Source organism: Diabrotica virgifera, chromosome 3 (genome assembly GCF_917563875.1).
Source record: "Diabrotica virgifera virgifera chromosome 3, PGI_DIABVI_V3a".
In the NCBI taxonomy this organism is placed as follows: Eukaryota; Metazoa; Arthropoda; class Insecta; order Coleoptera; family Chrysomelidae; genus Diabrotica; species Diabrotica virgifera.
The window spans coordinates 32,960,368-32,986,624 of NC_065445.1; the positions used below are offsets into that span (position 1 = coordinate 32,960,368).

Below are 26,257 nucleotides of genomic sequence, written 5' to 3' on the forward strand. Positions count from 1 at the left end.
ATTAAAATCAACTAACGGCAGTATTCAAATTTTCAAATAAAAGGTAAGTATGACTTAAATCCAAATTTGAATGCAAATCAGTAACGACATGGTATTCAATTACATTGTTTGTTTGAATTATAACTATTCTAGGGGGTGAAATTTAAGGGTTAAACTGTGACAAAATCTTAAACTATGTTATTTCATGTTAATTGACATTCATTAATTTTATTAAAATATGATTTGAATCAATTACCCGCTTTAATTTACAATTATACGATTTTTTTATAATAGGGGTTGTTTCCTCCCCTAAAAAATAAAAAGCAACCAACGACACAAATTCAACTTTGAAGTGGAGGGTCAGTAGAGCCTAAATCCTAATTTTTATGCAATTCGGTGATGCCCCTTAAAATTACACGGTATCGCCGTATTTCCCGTTCATTTACTGGGCTATAATGGTAGGGGAGCGTATGCTAAATGTGCAATCACTGGAGCGCTTTGGGGACCTATTGGGTTGTGAAGAGTAGGTCCTAAAACCAAAAAAAGAGTCAAGTAAAGTTTTCCATTTTAGTGGGGACTTGTCCATTTTTAATTTAATTTTCCATTTCCAACAATCGTTTTTTTAGATTATAGCGTCATCTATCCATAATTCGAAAAAATGTCTCGAATAAAAGTTACTGATTTTTACGTAAGGAATCCGAATCTGTAATAAAAAATGGGGGCTCCTATTTAATATTTTAAAGTAACCCCCCACCCTACCTCCATGGGGGGTCGTGTTTGGTGCCATTCGATAGATTTTTCAAAAATATTGAATAAGTGTATTTTTCAGTTTTTCTATCTGATGTTCATTTCGCGAAATATCGCGGGATTCGTATTTAAAATATTAAATTTACCCCCCACCCATCTCCGTGGGAAGTCGTGTTTGGTATCATTCGATAGATTTTTGAAAAATATTGAGTACGTATTTTTTAGTTTTTCGATCTGTTTCATTTCTGATTCATTTCGCGATCTGATTCATTTCGCGAAATATTCGCTTTTTCCTTGTGAAACTTTGAGACTCCCCCATTTCCTTACGCCCCGCTCAAATCGTCTGATTTTTTAAATATACACTGTTTTGTATGTAGGTACTTAACTTACCTTATCTTAATCTGACGATTTCGAGTTTTTCTAAGGATAGATTTTTTTCGGCCCCCCTTATTAACGAACTCCCCTGCATTAAGAGCCAATATATGGTAGAGGTACATTTTCAGGATACAAGGTTTCTCCCCATGTAATAATCTGACGCGCTCGAATAACTTCAAAAATCCCCACTTGGGCTCCCCTACCATAATGCGTTCGTTGGTAATCTATTTTGTCGTCTAAATCTTCCTAGCGCTCTTCTTCAAAAATCCATTTCCGTTGCTCTCGGCGTTGCTGGTGTTCTTTCTTTCAGTGGCCATACCTCACAGCTGTACCTATAGAGTGATAGTTTTCACTATAGTCTCATAGCTACATATGTATCATCTTTTTGTTTTCTTTACCGATAGATTGGTCCCATAAAATGCTGTTTATCCTAATGGTTATTATATGGCTATTATTAGTCCAGGAACCGAAGCTATTCACCTCGCAATTTTTCCAGAATTTGCTTTAAAATTTGAGAATAAGTAGTGGATAGTCCAAGGATCAAAATCTATAGGATAACGAAAGGCGCTTTTACCATGGGAGTGGTTGCCACCCCATCTCGAGGGTGGAAATTTTTTATTATATTTTGTCCGCAAAAGTTGATAAAAACAATCATTCTAAGTAAAAAATGTTCTATACATTTTTTTGATAAAATTAATAGTTTTCGATTTATTCGCTATCGAAAGTGTTAGTTTTATATCGAAAAAATCAATGTTTTTATATATACTCATTTACTATTCACTCGATTTTTGCCGTAGAAAAAATGTTTTCAAATACCTACCATTTCATATTTAAAATTTTTTCGTATATCTGATGCTAATCTTTCCATTCTGAATAGAATGGCATTTTTTGCCAAACTACAAAAATTCGTTATTCGCTTTTAACTCCAGTTTTTTAAAAACTAATCATTCTAAGCCAGTCAAACTTCTAGAATCTATTAATAATACATAAATAAAGAAAAATGAATAAGGTCAATGACTAAAAACACCGCTAACTTACGTTATTGTGATTCCAATTGGATTTATCCTTTTTTTTTTCAAAAAAATGTATTTATTTTTTAACCGTAACTTTTTTATTTTTTATCTTAGAAAGTTTATTAAAAAAGAATTTTTTAGGTTTTTACAAGATCTATATAAGGCTGTTAATATTATACCTTTTTAAAATCCTCAGTCGCAAAAAGTGGTGACTTTGAAAGGGTTGGTAAAGGTGGTTTTTGCATGTTATTACAAGTTTTAATTGCCAATATCTCACTCAATTTTTGCTGTGGAAAAAAGTTTTGCAAATCAAGTCCTTGGGAATTAAATAAGCTACAATTTCGTATTGAAACATTTTTTAATATCTCTGATGCTAATCTTTCTATTCTTAAGAAAATGGCATTTTTTCCCAAACTCCAAAAATTCTCCACTTTTAACTCCATTTTTTTAAAACTAATCATTCTAACCCGGCCAAACTTCTAGAACCTATTAATAATACCTTATAAGAAGACTATAAATAAGGTCAATGACTAATTTTAATTAGGTTGGTGATTAGGGGGTTGCTTCCGATAACTTTTTAACTGAAAAAATAGGGACTGACATTCTTTTCGTTATAAGTCACTTACTTTTTGAGCGAGAGACTTTTCTTTATTTCTGGAGATAGATATTTTTAATTACTTTAAATGAGTCAGAACAAGATCTTCTCGAAAAATGCATAGTTTTCCCGTCTTTTGACTTAACTACAATATTTAGCATTTGACGAAGAAGAGCTAACATATAATAAAATAAAGTATAGCTCGATTAAGCAGCTTGACGATAGCTCGGTTGGCATAGGAAATTAAAAAAAAACGGTTGTTTATTTTTTTGAAAGGTACATTTTTGTTAAGCACAGTTGTTTTGAATAAACGAAAACTTTTTGAGTTATTAGCAGAAAACTGAATAAAAACATTGATTTTTTCGATATAAAACTAACACTTTCAATAGCGAATAAATCGGAAACTATCAATTTTATCAAAAAAATGCATAGAACGTTTTTTGCTTATAATATGAACGTTTTTACCAACTTTTGCGTTCAAAATATAATAAAAAAATTCCACCCACGAGGTGGGGTGACAACCACCCCCATAGAAAAGCGCCTTTCGGCATCATATAGATTTTGATCCTTCGACTATCCGCACTACCTACTTATTCTCAAACTTTCAAGCAAATCGATCAATTTTGTAAAAATTGCGAGGTTTTGTCCTATTTTAAGCTTCATTACTTGGATTATATACGACGGAGCTGCATATTACATATTTGTAGTAATTTATTTTTTATTCATAGATTTTTACACGGTTGTATAAAGCAGCTTTTCAATATACTGTTATGTTAAATATAGAGCAATTGTCTAGAAACATAATAAAAACTATTTTCTCATAGTTATTTTATATTATTTTAAATACTTACCTTTATAACTTCTCGTTCATCCTCCGTACTTCCTTTACAATTTTTTTTAGATAGGTACAAATTAACTCTCAAATCACTAAAAGACACTATAGTGTAGGAAACAAAGGTTGAACCTTGCAAAATGGACACAAGTTTGGTTTTATTTTTTTTCTGGTATATCAAGGGGTGTTTATTATAAGACTAACTTTTTCTGAAAAAATTTCGCCCCGGAACCTCCCTTTTCACCCCTTTAAAGGGGGTAATTTTTGGTTTTTGCAGAACGTAGCCCTTCCTGTAACTTTTACAAAAAATTTCTTTTATAGAAATATGAAGAGGTCTATATTTTCTACGATTTATTTCCAACACCATCTCTCTATCATCCACCGTTTAGCGGGGGTGGCGCCCTAAAATTGACAAGTTTTTAAAAAAGATGTTTTTAAAAAATATATATTTTCCCCATTTTTTTCCCGGAACCACCCCAAAAAAAGAAGAATTAATAAATAAATTGATTTTCTTGGAATCCTTCACACACAATGCCCTTTATTAATATGCTTCATACATCATTTTGTGGACGTTATTATTACCCATGCATGGACCCAATCATATCAAAACCGATGCATATCAAAAGCAATTTCCTAGTGAAACCCCTGAAGCAAAAAAAAAATAAATAAAATGGGGGGTTGAAAATTTTTTTTTTGTTTTTTGCTTTTTGATCCATATGGGCATATGCTTCATCAATAGTGCTTTTCAAAAATATATATGGTTATTGCAACATCTCTGCGAAAACCACCCGTATCCTTGAAAATATACTGCAGAAACTACCCCTATCCCTTGGCGAGCATGTTTTTACGATTTTCTCATTACCTATGTATTCTTTTTAAACAAAACTTATACAAGGTTAAAGACCACTATTTACTCTAAAAATTATGTCCTATTCATTTTTTCGTATAAGCAACCGTTACGGCACAGTGGCGCCGTAAACCTCATATATGCTTTGGCGGGCTCCAGTTTTTGTTTTTTTTTTTTTTTCATCTGTTCGTTTTATTGATAAAGTACTTATGCAAAATAAAACAACACAGTGTAACCTACAAATTATGACTTATGCACATTTTACATTCTGTGCTCCCCAAAGCCACAGTGGTGGCCCAAAATAAATTTTTGCATATTTTCGCCACCTACATGCATTTTATTGCATTAATGCTACCTTAACAGCACAATATTTACCCTTAGGTGGTCGCTACGCAGTGGAGGATCCAGGGAGGGGTGATGGGGGTGATCACCTCCCCCCCCTCTCAAGCCAAGTGATATTATATTCAAAGATTATAAAAATATTCATTTATTTTTATAGAAGTTTAACCAATTGGTACCCCCCTCTTAACGATGCTGGATCCGCCACTGTCGCTAAAGCATAAAAAGTCATTCTTATAAAAATAATATTAATATAAGTATTTCTATAAAAATAAATGAATATTTTTGTAATCTTCAAATATAATATCACTTGGTTTGAGAGGGGTGGGGGTGATCGCCCCCATCACCCCTCCCTGGATCCGCCACTGCTTAGCGACCACTTAGGGGTGAATATTGTGCTATTAAGGTAGCATTAACGCAATAAAATGCGTCTAGGTGGCGAAAATATGAAAAAGTTTATTTTGGGCCACCACTGTAGCTTTGGGGAGCAAAGAATGTAAAATGTGCATAGGTCATGATTTGTAGGTTACACTATGTTGTTTTATTTTACATAAGTACTTTATCAATAAAACAAACAGATGACGAAAAAATAAACAAAAACTGGAGCCTGTCAAAGCATATATGAGGTTTACGGCGCCACTGTGCCGTAACGGTTGCTTAAACGAAAAAAATGAATAGGACCTAATTTTTAGAGTAAATAGTGGTCTTTAACCTTGTATAAGTTTTGTTTAAAAAAAATAAATAGGTAATGAGAAAATCGTAAAAACATGCTGGATAAGGTATAGGGGTAGTTTCTGCAGTATATTTTCAAGGATAGGGGTGGTTTGCGCAGGGATGTTGCAATAACCATATATATTTTTGATACTATTGATGAAGCATATGCCCATATGGATCAAAAAGCAAAAAACAAAAAAAAAATTTCAACCCCCCATTTTATTTATTGTTTTTGGCTACAGGGGTTGCACTAGGAAATCGCTTTTAGTGTCCATGCATGGGTAATAATAACTTGCACAAAATGATATATGAAGCATATTAATGAAGGGTATTGTGTGTGAAGGATTCCAAGAAAATCACTTTATTTATTAATTCTTCTTTTTTTTTGGGTGGTTTCGGGGAAAAAATGGGGGTGCATTATACAAATTTGTAAATAACACCAGTACATGGGTAATCGCTAAAAGTCTTTTTACTCTAGCATAAACGGTTCAGATGGTATAAAAAGGGGTTTTTTAAAATGTAACACCCTGTAATTAAAAAAAGGGCAATTACCCTTAAATGAAACCTATACCAAAAAATCAACCATCTATTTGTGAATAATCTCCGCAGCATTTCTTTTTAATTTCCGTTACAGTTAGGGAAAAATATATATTTTTTAAAAACATCTTTTTTTAAAACTTGTCAACTTTGGGGCGCCACCCTTGCTAAACGGTGGATGATAGAGAGATGCTGTCGGAAATAAATCGTAGAAAATATAGTCCTCTTTATATTTCTAAAAAAAAATTTTTTTGTAAAAGGTACAGGAAGGGCTACGTTCTGCAATAACCATAAATTACCCCCTTTAAAGGGGTGAAAAGGGGGGTTCCGGGGCGAAATTTTTTCAGAAAAAGTTAGTCTTATATTAAGCACCCCTTGATATGCCAGAAAAAAAATAAAACCGGACTTGTGTCCATTTTGCAAGGTTCAACCTCTGTTTCCTACACTACTAGAACATATAGAAAACTGCAAAAGAAGAATTTTTGTGAACAACCCACATAAAATATTTTAGTATACCTATATACTAAAGCGCTTGAGGTTCCTAATTTATGAAGAGAGTGAAGTATATTAAAAATAAAATATTTGAAAAAATAAGATATTCCTTAAAATTCAGGAGTCTGGAGACAAAATCATAAAAAATATTCCTTAGTCTGTATGTCCTTAGGTAGGTATATATTCCATTAAGTACTAAGGTATCTGCAGGTAATAACGCCAGGTTGGAAATATCGCCAACTCGTGATTTCTCAGAAAGTATGTTTGTTAAATAATAAATGGCAACATGGATATATGTTCCTCATAGTATTCTAAATCACGTGATCATGTTTGCGATGACCTTAGATTCGCCAGCGGTGTTTATGACAGTTGAGTATCAGTGTTCGGTGTAGAAGGAGTACCGTTTATAATTTTACATCTTTTGTGTTTATTAGATTGGAGCGACGTTATTGATGAGTAATATTATTTGATTTCAGTGATTTGTACTTTGTTTCCTAAGGAATAAAATGATGCATTTAGATTTTTAACATAGTTTTGCTTCGAAAATCAAATTACAAACAATTTATGTGCATGTCGGTAATATCGCCAAGTCCAATGGATGGTAATAACGCCTTGGCGTTACCATCCCTTCTTGGAGTTTTGGTTGCCTTGGCAACTTTCTCCAGATAAGTCTAAGGTTGGAAAAATTAAGTCATCGACAAGGAACAGTGATTCTGATGATATAGAGTTAAGTGAGATGGAAACATCAGATGAAGAAAAACATGACACTTCATTTTCAGATACGCTAACTAACAACTCCAGATTATGGTACAAAAAGGTTATTGTTCTTAAATACTTACTTATTGTTATTTTTCAGCAAATATATTATTTTGAAGTATAATGTTTAATTGTTAGACCGTATTGCATTCGAAATAATAGGTTGGCGATATTGCCAACAAGGGTTGGAAATATCGCCAAAGATGACTTTTTTTTTAAAATTGTCCAGTAAATGTGTAAAAATACCCAAATTATTTTTTTAGTGGATTCTACGTAATTTCAAGTAGTTCAATGAACAGCTGAAGTTGTGACATTTTTTTTAATATGACCCACTATTAAACAAAAAAATTCTAAACCTTAGCTTGGCGATATTACCTTCAGATACCTTATGCGCAAAGAACAAAGATGTAAATAGATTAGTAAAGGTAGGAGATTAGTAAAATAGAAGATTGTAAAACAATACAACAAATAGGCCATCAAAAACTCACCAGGAGGCATTCAAGTCAAGAACTCACTATAGAAGGAAGAGTTAAAATTGGTAGACCTATTCAAAAGTTTATTTCAGTTTATTGAAATGTTTTAAAAATAAAAGCATTCGAAGATATTCCTTAAAATTCAGGAGTCTGGAGACAAAATCATAAAAAATATTCGCTTAAACCTTGATTACACGTAACGAGTATTGGCTCCGTGCGTCTCCCCTCTACTTACAGTCACGTGACACGCTGTCAGATTTTGTAAGGACGTTTTAACATTGAGTATTATGGGATTATTTTGTTAAACTTGAATATGTTATTTTGTAGTGATAATAACCGAATACAATTGTTAGAATTCATTAGTTATTAATTTATACTGTAATTTATAGTGCAACAAAAATATTTTCTTTTTCGTTAATAAAGATTTATTGACATAAACTGCGATAGTGAGGTTATGTATACAAAATCTAACTGATAATCAATATTGGAAAGTGAAGAATTTATATCAGATTAAGTGCGTTCTTATTTTCTGTTTATATTAATACATAGTATCACTAGCGTGACACGGCATTTTTTTAGATATCTCATTTAAACATACACAAAGCGTCCTTATAAAATTTCAAAAAACCGCCACCATGAGCAGGTCGGTCGATTATGCTTTGACACTTTGTTAACGCTCGGAGCGAATTGTAGCGAGACAGTGTTCTCGGCCGAGTGCTCGTTTGGTATAAACATACTAACGAGTACTTGGCCGAGCACTCGACCCAGTCATATGGCGAGACAGTCATGCATTCGGATCTGGTTCTATTTACTAGACCGAGTCTTCGACTTCCCCCTTTCAACCGTATACTCGCCAATCCACTCGGTATGTGTAAACAATACTCGCTGTGTAACTGCGTGCATATTTATTACCACTTCATCAGAGGAGACGACTTGTGTTAATCAATGTGATTTGTGATTCTCAAAAATAGCTAACAAATGGAACTCAGATACGACAATAAAGATTAGTTCAATTGTATAGGGCTTTTCATTCACAGTCATTTGTTTCGAGCTTCTGTCAAATGTCGTATACTCTGTGTATATTAATATTATACACAGACTATACAACATATGACAGAAGCTCGAAACAAATGACAATCGATGAAATGAAATTTCAAATCTTTGGAGTATAAAAATAAACAAAAACGTGATGCAGCATATGTATCGACTGTAGAAGAAATAAATATTGTTGGTTTTAAAACTCAAGAAGTCAAATAAAATAAAAAATTTAAATTCGACATACTTATAGACAAGAAATAAAAAAATCAATGAATCGAAAAAATCGGGAGCAGCGAGATTTGGTCTTCTTAAAATCCATTGTCTATAGTCCAAAGACGCTTATCTCCTTCTCACAATATATCCGTCAATTCATATATAAGCAGTGGTATAAGCCGTTTGATATAGTCGGTTCGCTAAACTCAGACGCAACTGGCTAGATATTTTAGTCGATAATTTTTTTGTTTTTTGCCAATTTTGCAAAAATTGGCAAAATTACTAACTATTTAGTGATTATTAACTATTTAGTAATTATTTTTTGCCAATTTTACTAAAATTGGGAAAATTACCGACTAAAATATCTAGAAAGTTGCGTCTGAGTTTAGCGAACAGACTATATTGTAGCGGAAGAGAAATCTTGGCCGATCCCCGTATAACAGTAAACACCTCGAGAATGACGTAATCGGATGTGCTAGGCCTCGCCGGAGAATTCTGGAAGGTACGTCACGTAGGCGGAACAAGCCGATAGCTCGAGATGGGAGTCGATTGTTCCAGAATAACAACTGGGTATAAATACGGGCATATTTTGTGAATAAGTTTAGTGTATAAGATAAATTCGTCTGTAACTTATATAAATAAAGTCGTATATAAATTACGAACCGCTAGTTTTATTGTAATTAGAAGTAATTACACTAATCACGCTACAGTTGGTGTCAGGTGTGGGGTCAAGATAGTCCTACAAGCACGACTCGAGGATGTCCTCACGAAGAACGGAGAAGACCCAAAGACGTTCCACTTCCAGTCAGCAGAACAAGTAATCTTATCGAAATTAAAAACTGTTTCTGAAACGATCGATGAAACTTCTAGAAGAAGCGACGAGAAACTTGAAGAAGTTAGTAGAAGAAGCGACGAGAAACTTGAAGAAGTTAGTAGAAGAAGCGACGAGAAACTTGAAGAAGTTAGTAGAAAAAGCGACGAGAAATTCGAAAATGTTGCTAAAAGATTCGATGAGACTTCTCAAATAATTAAAGAGGTCTGTAGGCAAAACAACGAAAAACTAGAAGAAGTTTGTAAACAGAACAATGAGAAATTTGAAGAAGTTTCTAGAACATTCGATAAGATGCAGAAAAGTGTAGAGACCGTAGAAGAAAAGATCAAACAGCTAGAGAGCAGGATAACCGATACAAAAGTACAACCATCAGTTAATGCAGCAACGTTAGATCCTTTAGTGAAAGATGAACTACCGAGAGACGAAACGTCGCATAATATGAGATTCAAATTACCACCATTTGATGGAAAGTCCTCTTGGTCCATATATCTTAGACAGTTTGAAGCTATTGCGACCGCCAATCATTGGACCGAACAAGAAAAGGCTGTTTCCTTGACTGCTGCTTTACGAGGTGATGCTGCAGATATATTAAGGTCAATTCTCAAGGGTCAAGAAAATTGTTACCAGACCTTGTTCACTCGTCTAGAAAAACGCTATGGAGATGCCCATCTACAACAAGTATACAAAGCACAACTGCGAAGTAGAAGTCAACGAGCAAGTGAGAATCTGCAAGAATTTGAAGCAGATGTGGCTCGTGTGGTGCGGTTGGCTTATCCAGAGGTGCCAGACAGCGTTTTAGAAGAAATTGCAGTAGATACCTTCGTCAATGGGCTGAAAGATAATGAACTACAGAAAGCTTTACGACTAGCAAGACCGAAAGTTTTAGATGAAGCACTTGCTATTGCATTGGAACACGAAACGGCTAGTCAAACTTCACGAGGCCATAGAGTAAGAACCATTGAAGAAAGTGACGAACACAACGATGAACGTCTGGAGGAAATGATACGGAGAGTATTAAGTAATCAGATGCCAAAGAGACGCGAGCCTAGATGTTGGAATTGTGGAGACGTAGGCCACATTCGTCGTAATTGTAAGAAGATCGTACAGCCGTCGGAAAACTAGAGCGGGTCGACACCAAGGGGCAACTGCCGACCTCGAGAACTAGAGCCCCCATAGTAACTGTCAACCTTACGTCCTCCGGTGGAATCCACAACTTATACATCGAAGGTCGTATCAGTAATAGATGTAGATCATTTTTGGTGGATACAGGTGCAACGAGAACTATCGCACGTCCAGATGTAGTACGAGACCATAATAAATTATCACCTGCAACAGTAAAGCTTAGAACAGCGACTGGTGAGCTAATTAATACATATGGCGAGGCTAATATGTCAGTATCCATTGGCCAGACCACAGTTGAACATCAAGTATTAATTGCCGAGATCTCCGACGAATTCATATTGGGGATGGACGTACTAAGGAAAGTGGGGGCAATATTGGATGTTCAAAATGGAGTTCTCAAGATCAATGGTGAAGAGTTGCCCTTTCACGACGACAAAGAAGAATCATCATTCGCTTACTTACTACATGCGACGTAACCATACCCGGTAATAGTGAGAAAATTCTGATGACCATGCTTGATGGACACTGCCGAGAGGGAAGTTTAAGGATGGTCGAAGATGTGGATAATGTCGAGTTCCTAACGGCGAAAACTTTGGTAAAAGTTCGAGATGTGATCCCTGCAAGAGTTATGAATTTAAGGGAAACTGCTATCAAGTTAAGTAGAGGAGCTTTGATCGGGCAGTGTGTTCCCGTGGCTTCAATTTGCTCTGTGAATACCAATGAGAAATCATCGAAGGCGAAGTATCCAAAGGAGCTTGTTGAGATGATCATTGAAAGATGCCAAGATCTTGATCATGAACGAACGGAAAAAGTGACATCTATGCTGATAGAGTATCAAGATGTTTTTGCTATTGACACGAAGGATAAGGGAAAAACAAGCATAGTAACGCATAAAATAAATACCGGAGACGCTCAGCCAATCAGACAACGGCCTAGACGACTTCCATTTGCGAAAAGAGATGAAGCCGAAGAGATTATCAAGGATATGGACAAACAAGGGGTAATTGAACCATCGAACAGTCCATGGACATCACCAGTAGTTCTGGTAAAGAAGAAAGATGGTTCAACGCGTTTTTGTATCGACTACCGCCAGCTCAATGCGGTAACAAAAAAAGATAGTTATCCTTTGCCCAGAATAGACGATACATTGGATACTCTCTCCGGTTCTCGTTGGTTTTCCACACTCGATTTAAAAAGTGGATATTGGCAAGTAGACATGGAGCCAGCCGATCGGGAGAAAACCGCATTTTCGATAGGATCAGGGCTTTGGCAGTTTACGGCTATGCCGTTTGGTTTATGTAATGCCCCTGCCACATTTGAAAGATTAATGGAGGCAGTTTTAAGAGGTCTAACATGGAAAACATGCCTGGTTTACTTGGATGATGTAATTGTGGTTGGAAGGTCCTTTGATGAACATGCCAAGAATCTAATAGACGTCTTTCAACGATTGAGGGCAGCGAACTTGAAGTTAAGTCCGAAGAAATGTCACATGTTTCGACGAGAAGTTAAGTACTTAGGACATATTGTATCGAGTAATGGTGTAACAGCTGAACCTGAAAAGATTGATGCAATTAAAGATTGGCCAGTACCAAAAGATAAACATGAAATTAGAAGTTTCCTTGGCCTATGTACATATTACCGACGATTTGTCAAAGGATTTGCCAATATCTCCAAGCCCCTAACAAAGTTGACGGAGGAGGGCAAAGAATATACATGGAGTGAGAAGTGTCAAAAAGCTTTCGAACAACTACAAAGGGCTCTGATCAGTGCACCGATATTAAGCTACCCGGGACAGGCAGGAAAATTTGTTTTGGATACCGATGCTAGCAACAGTGCCATAGGAGCTGTTCTCTCACAAATCCAGGATGGACAGGAAAAAGTCATCGCTTATTTCAGCAAAGTCCTGTCGAAACCAGAAAGAAACTATTGCGTTACCAGAAGAGAACTGCTGGGTGTAGTGAAGGCTTGCGAACATTTCCATAAATACTTGTACGGCAGAAAGTTCCTTCTTCGAACAGATCACGCTGCTCTAAAATGGCTCATACAATTCCGTAATCCAGAGGGCCAGATGGCAAGATGGTTGGAACGACTTCAAGAATATGATTATGAGATAGAACACAGGGCCGGAAGAGTTCATTCAAATGCTGATGCCCTTTCGAGACGACCATGCAGTGCAAATTGTAATCACTGTGCTAAATTAGAGGAACGATTTTGCCCCGTGAGACGAACTACCGTCGTTAATGAGCAATGGCAGCCACAACAGTTACAAGAAGCCCAAGAAGACGATCCGTGTATAAAAAGAGTATTGGATTGGATGCGTCGAGGTGAGAGACCTAGTTGGCAAAACATTAGTGCATGTAGTCCGGAAGTCAAGGCCTACTGGAGCCAATGGAATTGCCTGATACTAAAAGATGATCTTCTGTACAGAACCTTTGAGAACGATGATGGTACAGAATCTAAGCTTCAGTTGATTGTACCTAAAAGTAAAGTGTCAGAAGTATTGCGTCAGTTGCATGACGGTACATCAGGTGGACACTTTGGTATTACGAAGACTCTGCAAAAGGTTCGAGAACGGTTCTATTGGGTGAACTGTAAAGATGATGTAAGAAGATGGTGCCAGAAATGTGAACTGTGTGCATCCGGTAATGGTCCAGTTGGTAAAAAGAGAGCACCCATGAGACAGTACAATGTTGGCAGTCCTATGGAAAGAGTAGCAATCGACATTGCAGGTCCATTTCCAGAAACTGATGCTGGAAATAAATACATCCTGGTAGCCATGGATTATTTTACGAAATGGACCGAGGCCTATGCATTACCAAATCAAGAAGCTGCTACCGTTGCAGAGGTACTTGTTAAAGAATTCTTCAGCCGATTTGGTGTTCCCTTGGAGATCCACTCCGACCAAGGGCGAAACTTTGAGTCAGCTCTTTTCCAAAACGTTTGTAAATTGATTGGTGTCAATAAGACCAGAACAACACCCCTGCATCCTCAATCAGATGGGATGGTCGAGAGGATGAACCGAACGATGGGTAAACACTTGTCCAAAGTTGTATCTGAAAATCAGCGAGATTGGGACCAACACATTCATTTATTCCTGATGGCCTACCGCTCGGCCGTAAATGAAACTACAGGTCAAACACCAACCTGCCTGATGTTGGGTCGTGAAGTTCGGTTGCCCTGCGACCTAGAGTTTGGCTGCGGACCTTCCGAGGAACATGTTGCAGGCGAAGACTACGTTGACCGCCTGAAATTACGAATGAACAACATTCATGAACTTGCCCGACAACACATCCAGATAGCCAGTGACAGAATGAAAGATCAATATGATTCTCGATGCAAGAATGAAAGCTTCGAAGTAGGTGATCTTGTCTGGCTTTATAATCCGCAACGTCGTCGAGGCTTATGTCCTAAACTGCAAAGACAATGGGAAGGTCCATATGAAGTTAAGAAGAAAATAAATGACGTAATATATAGAATTAAGAAGTTGCCAAACGGTAAACCAAAAGTTATTCACATAAATCGTCTTGCACCATATGCTGGCTCAAATGAAACAGAAGAAGCACGAGTCCTCCAACAGGAGATGAAAGATGTCGCACAGCCAAGTTTTAATCAATTTATGTCAAATTACGCAGCGAGAAAGAGTGCTAGATTCGGCGTGACCACAGAAGTTCAGCAAGATATGTTTGGTGTTCCAGTAAACGTCTCTCTGGCCCACTGTGTTGTCCAAGACCTCGAGATGACTAAAGGAATATCGTCCGTATTCAATAGAAAGTTCGGCCGCCTGGACGAGTTAAGAAATCAGCAGCCTAAAATTGGAAGAGTACTGCGATTGGAAGATGGTCCTCGATCTTTGCTGTATATGGTGACCAGAAAGTCTTATACGGACACGCGAAGCTACGAGAACATATGGCGTGCTCTAACTAATTTGAAGAAAATCGTGTGTAATTATGACATCAAAAATTTGGCTTTACCAAAAATAGGCCATGCAGTAGAAAATCTGGATTGGAAGATTGTGAGAAGCATGCTTGAAGTGGTCTTCAGAGGAACTGGTGTACAAATCACTGTGTGTTGCATGAACCCGAAGATGTCGTACCCTTCAACGACAGTAGACTGTTATTTCTTCTTGAAGGGTGTATGCAGAGCTGGAGAGTCGTGTAGATTCCGCCATCCTGGGCCTTCATTTAGAGTTGCTGATCGAGACGCTCAGATCTTAAGAGGGGAGCAGTGTAGCGGAAGAGAAATCTTGGCCGATCCCCGTATAACAGTAAACACCTCGAGAATGACGTAATCGGATGTGCTAGGCCTCGCCGGAGAATTCTGGAAGGTACGTCACGTAGGCGGAACAAGCCGATAGCTCGAGATGGGAGTCGATTGTTCCAGAATAACAACTGGGTATAAATACGGGCATATTTTGTGAATAAGTTTAGTGTATCGATAAATTCGTCTGTAACTTATATAAATAAAGTCGTATATAAATTACGAACCGCTAGTTTTATTGTAATTAGAAGTAATTACACTAATCACGCTACAATATATTGTTAATGTTACCTTTACGATCCATAAGTACACTAGGGGAACATGGGTAACAATGAGACACTTTTTTTTTGGAGCTTAGTATTTTAGAAACTAAGCTAAATAATATTTATTTTTTGAGTTTTACATGATGGTATAAGTATTTACAAATAATTTTGAATAGAATATAATGCAAAAAATGATAAATAATGTAAATACAGAAAATATTCTATCAAAATGTCATTTGTCTCATTGTTACCCATAGCGGAGGTACAATGAGACACTATTTGAAAAGTGCAATTTTTTATGCAAAACATTAGAAAAATAATGAAAAAAATATATCAAATGTTTAATTATTTATTATAAAACACCAGCATGAGCTAAAACTAATAATAATATAAGAAAAACGTAGATAAACATTCATTTTACTGAATATTAGAACTGAGCAAAACGTGATCCAATAATAATAAAATAAAAAAAACATTAATTTTTCTGCCTTTCGGAAATAAATTAACTAAACCTTATTGTGATATAAGAAAAACATAAACATTAATTTTGCTGAATATTTAAATTGAACTTAATTTCAAATGAATAAAAAGCGTTTTGTTATGCCATAGTTAACAGGACATGGCAAAATCATTTTTATGTCTTTTTGGCAGCGTTGTAAGCCAAACTAAATGGCTTAAAGCACTTTTAAAACCAGAGGTTGCAACTTGTTCGTTGAATGTGGAGGAAAAGTTATAATAGTAATTCAATTCTCTTGCCAATGTCTAAAACTTTCAAGTTATTTTCCTTAGCTACTCTTCTGATGCTGGATCCAGCATCTACAGCTGTACGCAATTGTTCCTTTGTCGAATTTCCTAGGAGGATTTCGCGTCATTTTTTTTCAAAAATTAATTTAAAATTAAGATATAAAATAATTTACATTATGGGATACAATGCGACATGTCTCATTGTTACCCAACAAGCAATGTCTCATTGTTACCCAAACGACCTTTACAACAAAAAAAAAATTAATTTCAACCTAACCTTTAATCGATTTAATGAAAAAAATATCTCCAATTATCAAACAATAAGGCCCTGCATATTATCCATTCGCCAAAAAATGAAAGAAAACAGGTTTTTCGTTTAAAATTCAAAAATACCTACCTTTAACAAAAAAATAATTGGTCAAATATTAACACTCACTGCCGGTCGGAACGAAACTAAACATGTGGGATGCCTACAAACAGAAACCTTGTGGTCCTTACATAAAAGCTAAAGCGCGCATGCCAAAATTTTGACGAAAAAGTCGCATAGGTAGCCAGAAATACAGGTGTCTCATTGTTCCCCGTGTCTCATTGTTACCCATGTTCCCCTACTCCTTATTGTTTTTGTGAATCGAAACTGAACTGACTCGCCTCCAAATTCAAAAATTGCTAAATACGTATAAACCATCTCTCGCCCTCACGCACTGTCTCGGCCTAGTATAATTTTCTCGGCCTAGTATATTTGCTGTCTCGCCACTGTACTCGTTACGTGTAATCAAGCCATTAGTCTGTATGTCCTTAGGTAGGTATATTCCATTAAGTACTATGAGCAATAAAGAACAAAGTTGTAAATAGATTAGTAAAGGGTAAAGGCAAGTAAAGGTAGGAGATTAGTAAAATAGAAGATTGTAAAACAATACAACAAATAGGCCATCAAAAACTCACTATGGAAAGAAGAGTTAAAATTGCTATTCAAAAGTTTATTTCAGTTTATTGAAATGTTTTAAAAATAAAAGCATTCAAAATAAAATAAAACGTATCCCGATCGAGACAAATGTTGAATTAAAAAAAAAAGTTGAAATGAAGAAATCAATGAACTATGGAAAAAGAAATAAAACCAGTAGAGAAAAAAGATCTATTATAACTTATTCTTAATTTCCTATGAAGAAACAAAAATCTAATGTACCTAATACAATATCTAACACCATTAAATTTTTGTACTATAGATGTACCCACTTCAATCCAATTTGGATCATTTTAGATAAAAATTTTAATAAATTTATATACCATCTACCTACAAGTGAAGTTTTACTTCCTTAGTAAGTTTTTTATTGTGGCATACATCAGCCAATGAGAGGAATCTTTTCCTTTATATACCATTAAATTTATGTAGTTCATTTATTAAATTATTAATAAATGACAAAGAAGGATAAAATTAGAAATGAGTAAATTAGGGGAAGTCTAGGTGTGGCACCAATTGATGCCAAAATGAGAGAGCATAGGTTAAGATGGTTTGGTCATGTTCAACATCGAGACATTAACCACCGAATACGAAGAATAGCTGAAGTGCAGATTCCTGGAAGGAGTAGGAGAGGAAGACCAAAGAAGACCTGAGGGGAGGCGACAAGGCAGGACATGTTGGTAAAGAGGATTAACATTGATATGGCCCAAGATAGAATTGTGTGGAGAAATGCAATTAGGGAAGCCGACCCCACATAGGGATAACGCAAAGAGAATGATGATGATGATTTATTAAATTATTTAAGTAGTTCAATTCATATTTAAAGTAAAGACTGGAACTGCAAAAAATATATCAAGCATATAATATTATACCTATCCAACAAAAATAGGCAGTAAGTTCAAGACAGATATGGAAGGAATGGCAGATAAGAAAAAAACTGCAAAAACATTCAAAGAAAAAGCTTATTGCAAAAACGAAATTAAAGAAGGTAATGTAAAATGAGATTTGAAGACAGTTCTATATCTACTTCCAAGAATAATGAATGTACATGATATGTTGTAATATGATAAGAGAACACTGTATGAAGTATGGTAGTAATGAGGTAAAGTAAACATAAAATATTTACTTATATAACAGTTTTATTTACAATAAAAAACATTTATTTTTTTAAACCTAACGAACTTAACAATGCTTTTGGAGAAGGGTCACGTCCACGAAATTCTCTAAAAATCTGTCCTGGATCAACACTTCCACCTAAAGCTAAAAACAAATTTCGAAATCTTCTACCCACTTCTTTTGTTTGTTCTTCATCACTCCTAACTTCATAAAATGCACTATAAATATCAGCGGCTATCATTCTCGACCAAATATGATAGTAATATGCTGCAGCCCATTCTTCACTGAATATCTGTGTAAACGAACATAGATGGACATCTATTTTGTGCAAAGTAAAATTCCTATGTTCTGGCCACAACATTTTGACAATATCCAGCCAGAACTCTTTTGAGGTATGTAATTCTAAATCTAAGGAAGCTAAGTATAGGTCTCTGCATAGGTCTAATCCTGCCATATGTTTATCTGTATGAACTAACGATTTGTACATATCTTCTGGTAGTTTCTCACCTGTTTCACAATGGGAGGTTATACTGTCTATTACAGATTTATTGTTTAGCCAATGACTTAATACATATCCACATACTTCAACTGCATCCCACTCAACATTTGATAAACCTGCGACCTCAGAGTAGTTTGTCCGTGTGAGTAGATGTTGTAGATTATTACCGAATTTATGAAACAGTGACTTAACTTCTTTAAAATTCAGGAATGAATCCTTACTTCCTGTACAAGGGTCAAAATTAAATATAAGAGAAGCTAATGGTATCCTATCAGTAAGAGTGCTCTTATTTTGGATAGCAACCATCCAACCAGTATTCTCGATTTTTAGTTTCTGTTGATCTCTCGCGTAAGGATCAAAATAAAAACCTGCAACTGGAGCACTACTGTGTTTTTCAAATATATCATAGAACTTTACATCTTTATGCCATACAGTAGCTCCACTCCTTTCTTTAATGTGAATATCAAATAGTTTTTCACACAATCTAAATAAGCCACTTAAAACAGTCTTTAACGGAAAATATTGTTTAAAATCATTTTCACTATACGCATATAAAGATTGTTGTTGCTTCCTTTTCCAATAAGGTACATCCCACAATTCAAGTTTATCATCCTCAAATCCATTCTCTACTGCAAAATCGTACAACTGTTTAACTTCTGCATCTTGGGCACTTTTCGCAACTTCCAATAAGCTCAGTAAAATATTTTTAATTTCTGCAGTATTTTTGACCATTTTCGTTTGCAGGGACATGTCGGCAAATGTTTCAAATCCAAGTATGCCAGCTACATCTCTTCTAAGCATACGAATTTCTTCTATATGTAAACTAGTTGACAATTCACTATCTCCCATTTTACTACCTCTACTAACTAAAGCCTGCCATAGATTCCATCGTATATCCCGTTCCGAGCAATATTCCATTACAGGCATATAACTGTAAGGTTGGAGGTTTAACTTCCAAGGTCCATTATCAGCGTTATTAGGGTCAATCGCTAGTAATTTAAGAACAGATTTTGGTATATCTTTTATAATTTCTGGATCCGATATTGTTTGTGTAAAACGCTTAGTGGATACTTCTGTCTTCTGTCTAAAGAGAGTTTTCTCCTTATTTAATTTGTTTAAATACTCACTCAAGATAACTTTTTTTGTAGAATCAAGCTCTAGTCCATTCAACCGACCTTCAGTGGCAAACTTTTGTAAAATTCTAGATTCTTCACTACTCCTCTCAGTCTTAATATTCAAAGCTGTTTTAACAGCACTATAAATGCTTTTACTATTATACTTTGAAGCTCTAGCTTTTCTAGCCCTTTCATGGATGGCCATATAACTTGATGTTGGCATTAACGTACTGTTGCCTAAGTATAGAGTCTTAGATACACCCCATGTAACATCTAGAGGTCCACCTACTACTTCTAAAGGCTTAAATATTTGCTGAAAAATATCTCCTTTGGGATTACTTTCTATCTCTTTTTCAATATTTTTTACACCCTCTTCAAACTCCAGGCTCTGTTTAGCAATAGCTGCCCGACAATTTTCAATGGTAACATTGTTAAATTCCGGTAAATTTGAAGTTTGTTTGGAAGCAGAATCTTTACCATCCACATCTTCTCCTATTTCAGGAACCCTAAAAAGAAATGGTTAGAGTTGAAGTAAGTCATTAATATCACACTTACAGAATAATATATCCATGTTGATAGCGACATGAGTTTAAAATATTTCTTTTCAATAACGCTCGAGACCAATTCTGTGCGAAAATCATAGTTTAAACAAATAAATATACGGCATTAACTTTTTTTAAATCCGAGCTAACCTAAAACTTCTTCTATTTTCTATTGACATTGACATCAGGCAATAAAATTATAGGGGACCGCTGCTGTGATTAGCTTTGTTCCAGCAGAATGTTGAACTGATTCAGGATCGTACTGAGCATGCGCTTTTCATAAAACGCGTACGGTTTTATGTAAAGCGCACGCTCATTACGATTCTGAATCAGTTCAAAATTCTGCTGGAACAAAGCTATTGTTCCACTTGTCGCTGACTGCATTGAACGTTCGCCTATGAATGAATTGTCTGATAAAAAATCCAAATTTAAACGATTCACAGTAGGAAAGCTAAAAGCTATTTGTCTTGTTTTGTTACTGACTATATTTATAATATTAATTAATTTATAATATCAATTAATTCTCTTCTTTTGATGGGTCTGTTCCTTTTCGAAATTCTTAATACAAATATTTTGGAAATGCTGCAAATATTTTTTAAACAGCCCTTTCTCTACTAACAGATATTTTCTTGGATTTATGGGCCCTCTATTCACTACTGCCAAATTTCAATCTTTTTGCCTTGTGTAACGGTGGCTGTATGGCAACCAACGAACTGTCAATACTGATGTCAAATGGGAAAAATGGCAACACAGTTCCACTCGAAATCTTAGGTTATGTTCTGTATTATGTTTAATTTTTCATTACCATAAAAATTATCTCATAATCTCATATTTTTTGCCATTGTTTATAATAAAAAATTGGTAGGTTTACAGTTTGTGACAGTTTGTATTCAACTATTCAGTTTATTTGTTAGATATGGAATTTAGCATTGAAATTAAGGAAGAGTCTGTTGAAAGTGGTCAAAGACATGTAGAGGAGCAGCTATCCACATCAACTGATCTTGAGAACTTAAAGAATGCACCAGAAAGTAACTCAGGTAAGACAAGTAATAATAATTAGTACTAAACAATGAGATTGTAACTCTATTTTACATTAGGTAGGGCTATCAAAACTGAAATTAAGGAAGGGTTAAATGAAGGTGATCCAAGATATGTAGAGAGTCAGGTATCCACCTCCCTTGATCAGAGAGACTTGAAGAATGAACCAAATGAGTTTAACTTAGGTAAGATAAGTAATATTTAGTACCATACTACAGTAGAACCCCACTAATCTGAACCAACAGAAAGTGATAAAAATTAAAAAATTCAAGACAAAACTTAAAAACATGTTTATTATACAGAGTAAAATCAGAAAATTGAACAATGTATGATTAATAGGACTATTTAAAATTTCTTAAAAATGAATACATACTTTATACAGGGTGTTAGTAAATAAGTATGAAAAATTTTAAGGGCTAATTCTACATGAAAAATTAATACCAGTTTGCTCTATAAACATATGTCCGCAAATGCTTAGTTTTGGAGATACGGGGTGTTGAAATTTTTATTTCAAACTGCCAATTTATTTATTGCTCTAAGACCAGTTGAGCTATGAAAATGAAATTTGGTGAGTTTTAGGAGGTAGTTATTACGAATTTTTTGACATACAATTTAGAATTTTGTATTCATCATTGGCGTGCCTACGGGCAATGGTCTGAATTTTTTAAAGAAAAAAATAGTACGCCACTGAGATATTTCGAATTAAAAATTATTTTTAAATTCCACGTCTAATTTATGATAAAAAACCTTTCTTGCCTTTTTGAAGTTATACTTCTTTACCGGCGATAGAGGGTGATTTTTTTATATGTTAAAACCTATCAGCCCGGCGCATGCGCATTATAACTTTGTTCTGATTGGATGTTCAAATGACATGTCAAAAATTATCCGATATGGCAGCTGTGGTTTGGAGGTAAAGGTAAAGGTAAACAAATGTATAATATATTAGTTTTATTGTTGTGAGGACAGAAACAAAAAAGTTTATAATATTGTAGTGACTTTTAAATAGTTTTTAAAAGCAACAGGTACGTAATAATTGTTAATGTATCATGGGTATAAACCTACCTATTTGATCTGCCAAAATACATAGTATGTAATACTTTTATTTATATAATTTGATTACCATCAAAATTTCTATCAATATTCACCTAATATATTGTTTTTTTACTCTATGTTTTGTTGTGTTTTTTCAATTCTAAATCATTTCAATTCAAAATTAAAATAATTTGATCAATTTTCAAAATATCAAAATATCACAAGTTTAATCCGTTTAGTTAGTCGATCTTCGTAAATAATGGCACATAGTGTCGGTGGCTAAGCGGAGAAGGCCAATAAATTCCAATACCAACCGCTCTTATCAGCACTGGTTCGAGTCCCAATAGAAACTTTCTTTTTTGTTTTTTTTTTTAATACATTTTATGATTGTAAGTATATTTATTATATAATTGTATTTTCAGAAAATACATATTTAGTTAAAAAAATTTTCGACAATTAATGTTCAGACATCATTTGTGGCTTGTTTAATGTGTTTGTGTGTGTTTTATTCTTTTATTATTTTAATTTTTGGCACTGTTCTAATAAAAATGTTTGAGAAGTAGTAAGTATAAATTAGTTTAATATTTAAAAATATAAATAAAAAGTATATTAATTTCGTTTAAATCATATAATAGAAGTATAACTTCTTACGTGCGTACAAAGTACACACACATTCTTTTTTTTTTCATATGATGCACCGTTTTTATGCAGAAAAATAAAACATCTTGGCGCATATTTTTCATTTCTGAATACATCATCAAGAACTATCCAATATAATAATACTAAACTAGAACAATAACAGAAAATATTACTAATAAGATTTCAACTAGGTGCAAAGCTGCAAGAAATGTTTAAAATGATCTCCTTTACAGATAACAGAAGAATTTTAAATTCATCATTGGCGCGCGTACGGGTAATGGTCTGAATTTGTCAAACTAAAAATCATTTTTGAATTCCTTGTTCAATTTACGACAAAAAATCTTTTTTTCCTTTTTTTCATACGAGGCGCCGTTTTTGTACAAAAAAATAAAACATCTTACTGCTTACCAAGTATTTGAGGTAGTTTCCATATGCATAGAAACTTAGTTCAAATACTTTATAAACGTTAAGATGTTTAATTTTCTTGCATAAAAACGGCGCCGCATATGAAAAAAGGCAAGAAAGATTTTTTGTCGTCAATTGAACGAGGAATTCAAAAATGATTTTTAGTTTGACATATCTCAGTGGCGTACTATTTTTTTCTTCAAAAATTTCAGACCATTACCCGTACGTGCGCCACTGATGAAAATAAAATTTATCTGTTACCTGTAAAGGAGATCATTTTAAACATTTCTTGCAGCTTTGCACCTAGTTGAAATGGTATTAGTAATATTTTCTGTTATTGTTTTAGTTTAGTATTATTATTAATAGTATACAGATTCGGCACTTTTTTAACTACCCTATGGGTTATTCAGTGTGTGGAACAAAGATAATACTTAATTGTTTGAATGCAAGTGAGACACAATCCACTCATGTTGTGGATCGTCTCCCCACTCCAGTCAAGTAAGGAGTCTGACAATTCGACAGTGTTGCTATATTTCTGTTATATCATTCCTTCTAAAATATTAGTCGGATATTGAATGTAAAATAATATTTAAATCCGTTACAGTTTACTGTCGAATGAAAATTAATATTGTCCCAACAAAACTTAAATGAAGTAGTCATGTAATTGTTATTTTTTAAACGATTCCATCAATTACTTGATTAATTAACACAGAACACTCACTTTACAAATTGATGAGTGACAACAGCGCAGCTTTACTAGACAGACAGCAATATTCCCCTCATTTCCCTAAAAGGCTAGGAGGGGCTTATGATTTGCTTCTATTTTTCGTATTTTCGCGTTCAACAGGTCGAATTTCAGATTTCAGGTTCTATTGTTTACATTTACAAGCTGTTGTCACATAAGGTTGAAAATTAAAAAATAATTAACATGCCAAACTTTTATAAACGAGAAGAAAAGATCCAAATGATAAAATGGTATTATGTGGGACATTATATTCTGACAATAATACATTTATTTATTGGTGATTTTGAAAATCGCCCAATTCCAACAAAAAAAAACAGTTCGGTCAATAATTAAAAATTTCGAAAATTTTGGTTGCATAAATAACTAGAAAATGTCGTCCTGCGAATCAACCACGACCGAAAGTAATTTCTGTCGAACGCGAAGCTCGCGAAATGCAAGTCTGCTTAGCTGCTGAAGAAAAGCCTTGTTCGAGCAGACAAATTGCGGACGAAGTTGACCTAAAGGAGAGCACTGTGAGGAACATTTTAAAGCGAAATGGATACAAGTGCTATAAAGTTCAAACCACACAAGAACTTTTCCCAGACAATCATTTTAAACGTATGCAATTTTGTCAAGCTATTATTGAGAAGTCGAATGTCGACAATACCTTTTTAAAAAATATTGTGTTTACTGATGAATCTTCATTCACCATCCACAGACGTCATAATCCATCTGTCGTCCGCTATTGGTCTAGGAAAAATAAACGATTGAGTATTGCTGTGCGAACACAATACCCAAAAAAATTAAATGTGTGGACTGGACTTTATAGCGATCATATAATTGGTCCATTTTTTATTATGGGAAATCTGAATGGACGTAAGTACCTAGAATTATTGCAAAATCAGATTATTCACGCAATTCGAAACGTCGCGCCCAACTTCGACGATGTCTGGTTTCAACAGGATGGTTGCCCAGCACACAATTCAGCCGCAGTCAGATTATTATTTGGAACAAACATTCCCGGGACGATTAATTTCTACTCGAGGGACAATAGAATGGCCCCCTAGATCACCAAACTTAGCACCTTTAGATTTTTATTTCTGGGGTATGCTAAAATCCAAAATATATCAGCATGAATTTGGACGAGCGACCACTTTAGCAGAATTACAACAAAAAATTGTTCAGCTCTGCAGTGAGGTAGAGCCAGATCAGCTGAATGCAATGAGATCGTCGTTGTATGATCGATTCGGTTTTTGTTCACTGCAAGAGGGTGGTTTGTTCGAACATTTACTTGTTTAGAATTGTTTTTGCCTTTAATTTTAATTTAATTAGGTATTTAGAATAAATTTTTCAGTTGGTTTTCTTATAAAAAAATATTTTTTTAAAATGACTTTAATTTTAATTTCATTATTTAGAATAAATTTTTCAGTTGGTTTTCTTATAAAAAATATTTTTTAAAATGACTTTAATTTTAATTTAATTATTCAGAATTGTTATTGTTATGTTGGTTATATTTTTATAAAAAAAGTACTTATTTTGTTATTTAGGTTAAAAATTTTTTTTGAGGATAAAGGGGTAGAATGCGAAAACATGGAGTTGATTCCAGTTTACTCCAATTAGCCTCTTCTACTCAAATCCGACTCTCACCTTCACGTTGGTGTCCCCTCTTAACCGAACAACCCAACCTAGAGATCCGGTATCCAAGCCCGGGTGGAAAGTTGGGTCGGGAAGTGACGAGAGCGGGTGAAATGGCCCTCCGAAAAGGGGGTTTGGCGTTGGGTTAACTACCCAACCCCTTAAAAATCCATAGTTACGAAATCTAAAGTTGAAAATGCTGGACGGAAATCTCGACGACGACCTATATGCAACGAAATAAGGACAAATATTAAATTGTATGAAGCCATGGATGAATTCCACATCACTGATAAACTGATAATATTGGTTGCAATAAGGCTACAATGCGTAAAGTTGTAAAGTCGAAATACAGGGCGAACAATGGCGTTTGAAACGCATGTTGGGCT

At 34.7% G+C, this 26,257-nt stretch overlaps 2 protein-coding genes across 4 annotated transcripts in view; one reads left to right on the forward strand and one right to left on the reverse strand.

The window, feature by feature from the left end:
• Positions 1 to 18,247: 18,247 nt before the first annotated feature.
• Positions 18,248 to 20,626, reverse strand: LOC114329831 (uncharacterized). Its single transcript, XM_028279086.2, has 2 exons — positions 20,412 to 20,626; positions 18,248 to 20,362 (listed from the first exon to the last, which is right to left on the reverse strand). Exons 1-2 carry the CDS (start codon positions 20,495 to 20,497, stop codon positions 18,286 to 18,288), a joined length of 2,163 nt encoding a protein of 720 aa, XP_028134887.2. The 5' UTR covers positions 20,498 to 20,626; the 3' UTR covers positions 18,248 to 18,285.
• Positions 20,627 to 21,158: 532 nt separating this feature from the next.
• Positions 21,159 to 26,257, forward strand: part of LOC114329829 (zinc finger protein 888-like) — a 46,401-nt gene continuing 41,302 nt past the window's right edge. For all 3 annotated transcript variants that reach the window (XM_028279082.2, XM_028279083.2, XM_050647849.1), the window contains exons 1-2: positions 21,159 to 21,435; positions 21,496 to 21,621. In XM_028279082.2, the coding sequence (XP_028134883.2) occupies positions 21,315 to 21,435; positions 21,496 to 21,621 (247 nt within the window). In that variant the 5' untranslated portion in view covers positions 21,159 to 21,314. The remainder of the gene's footprint in view (positions 21,436 to 21,495; positions 21,622 to 26,257) is intronic.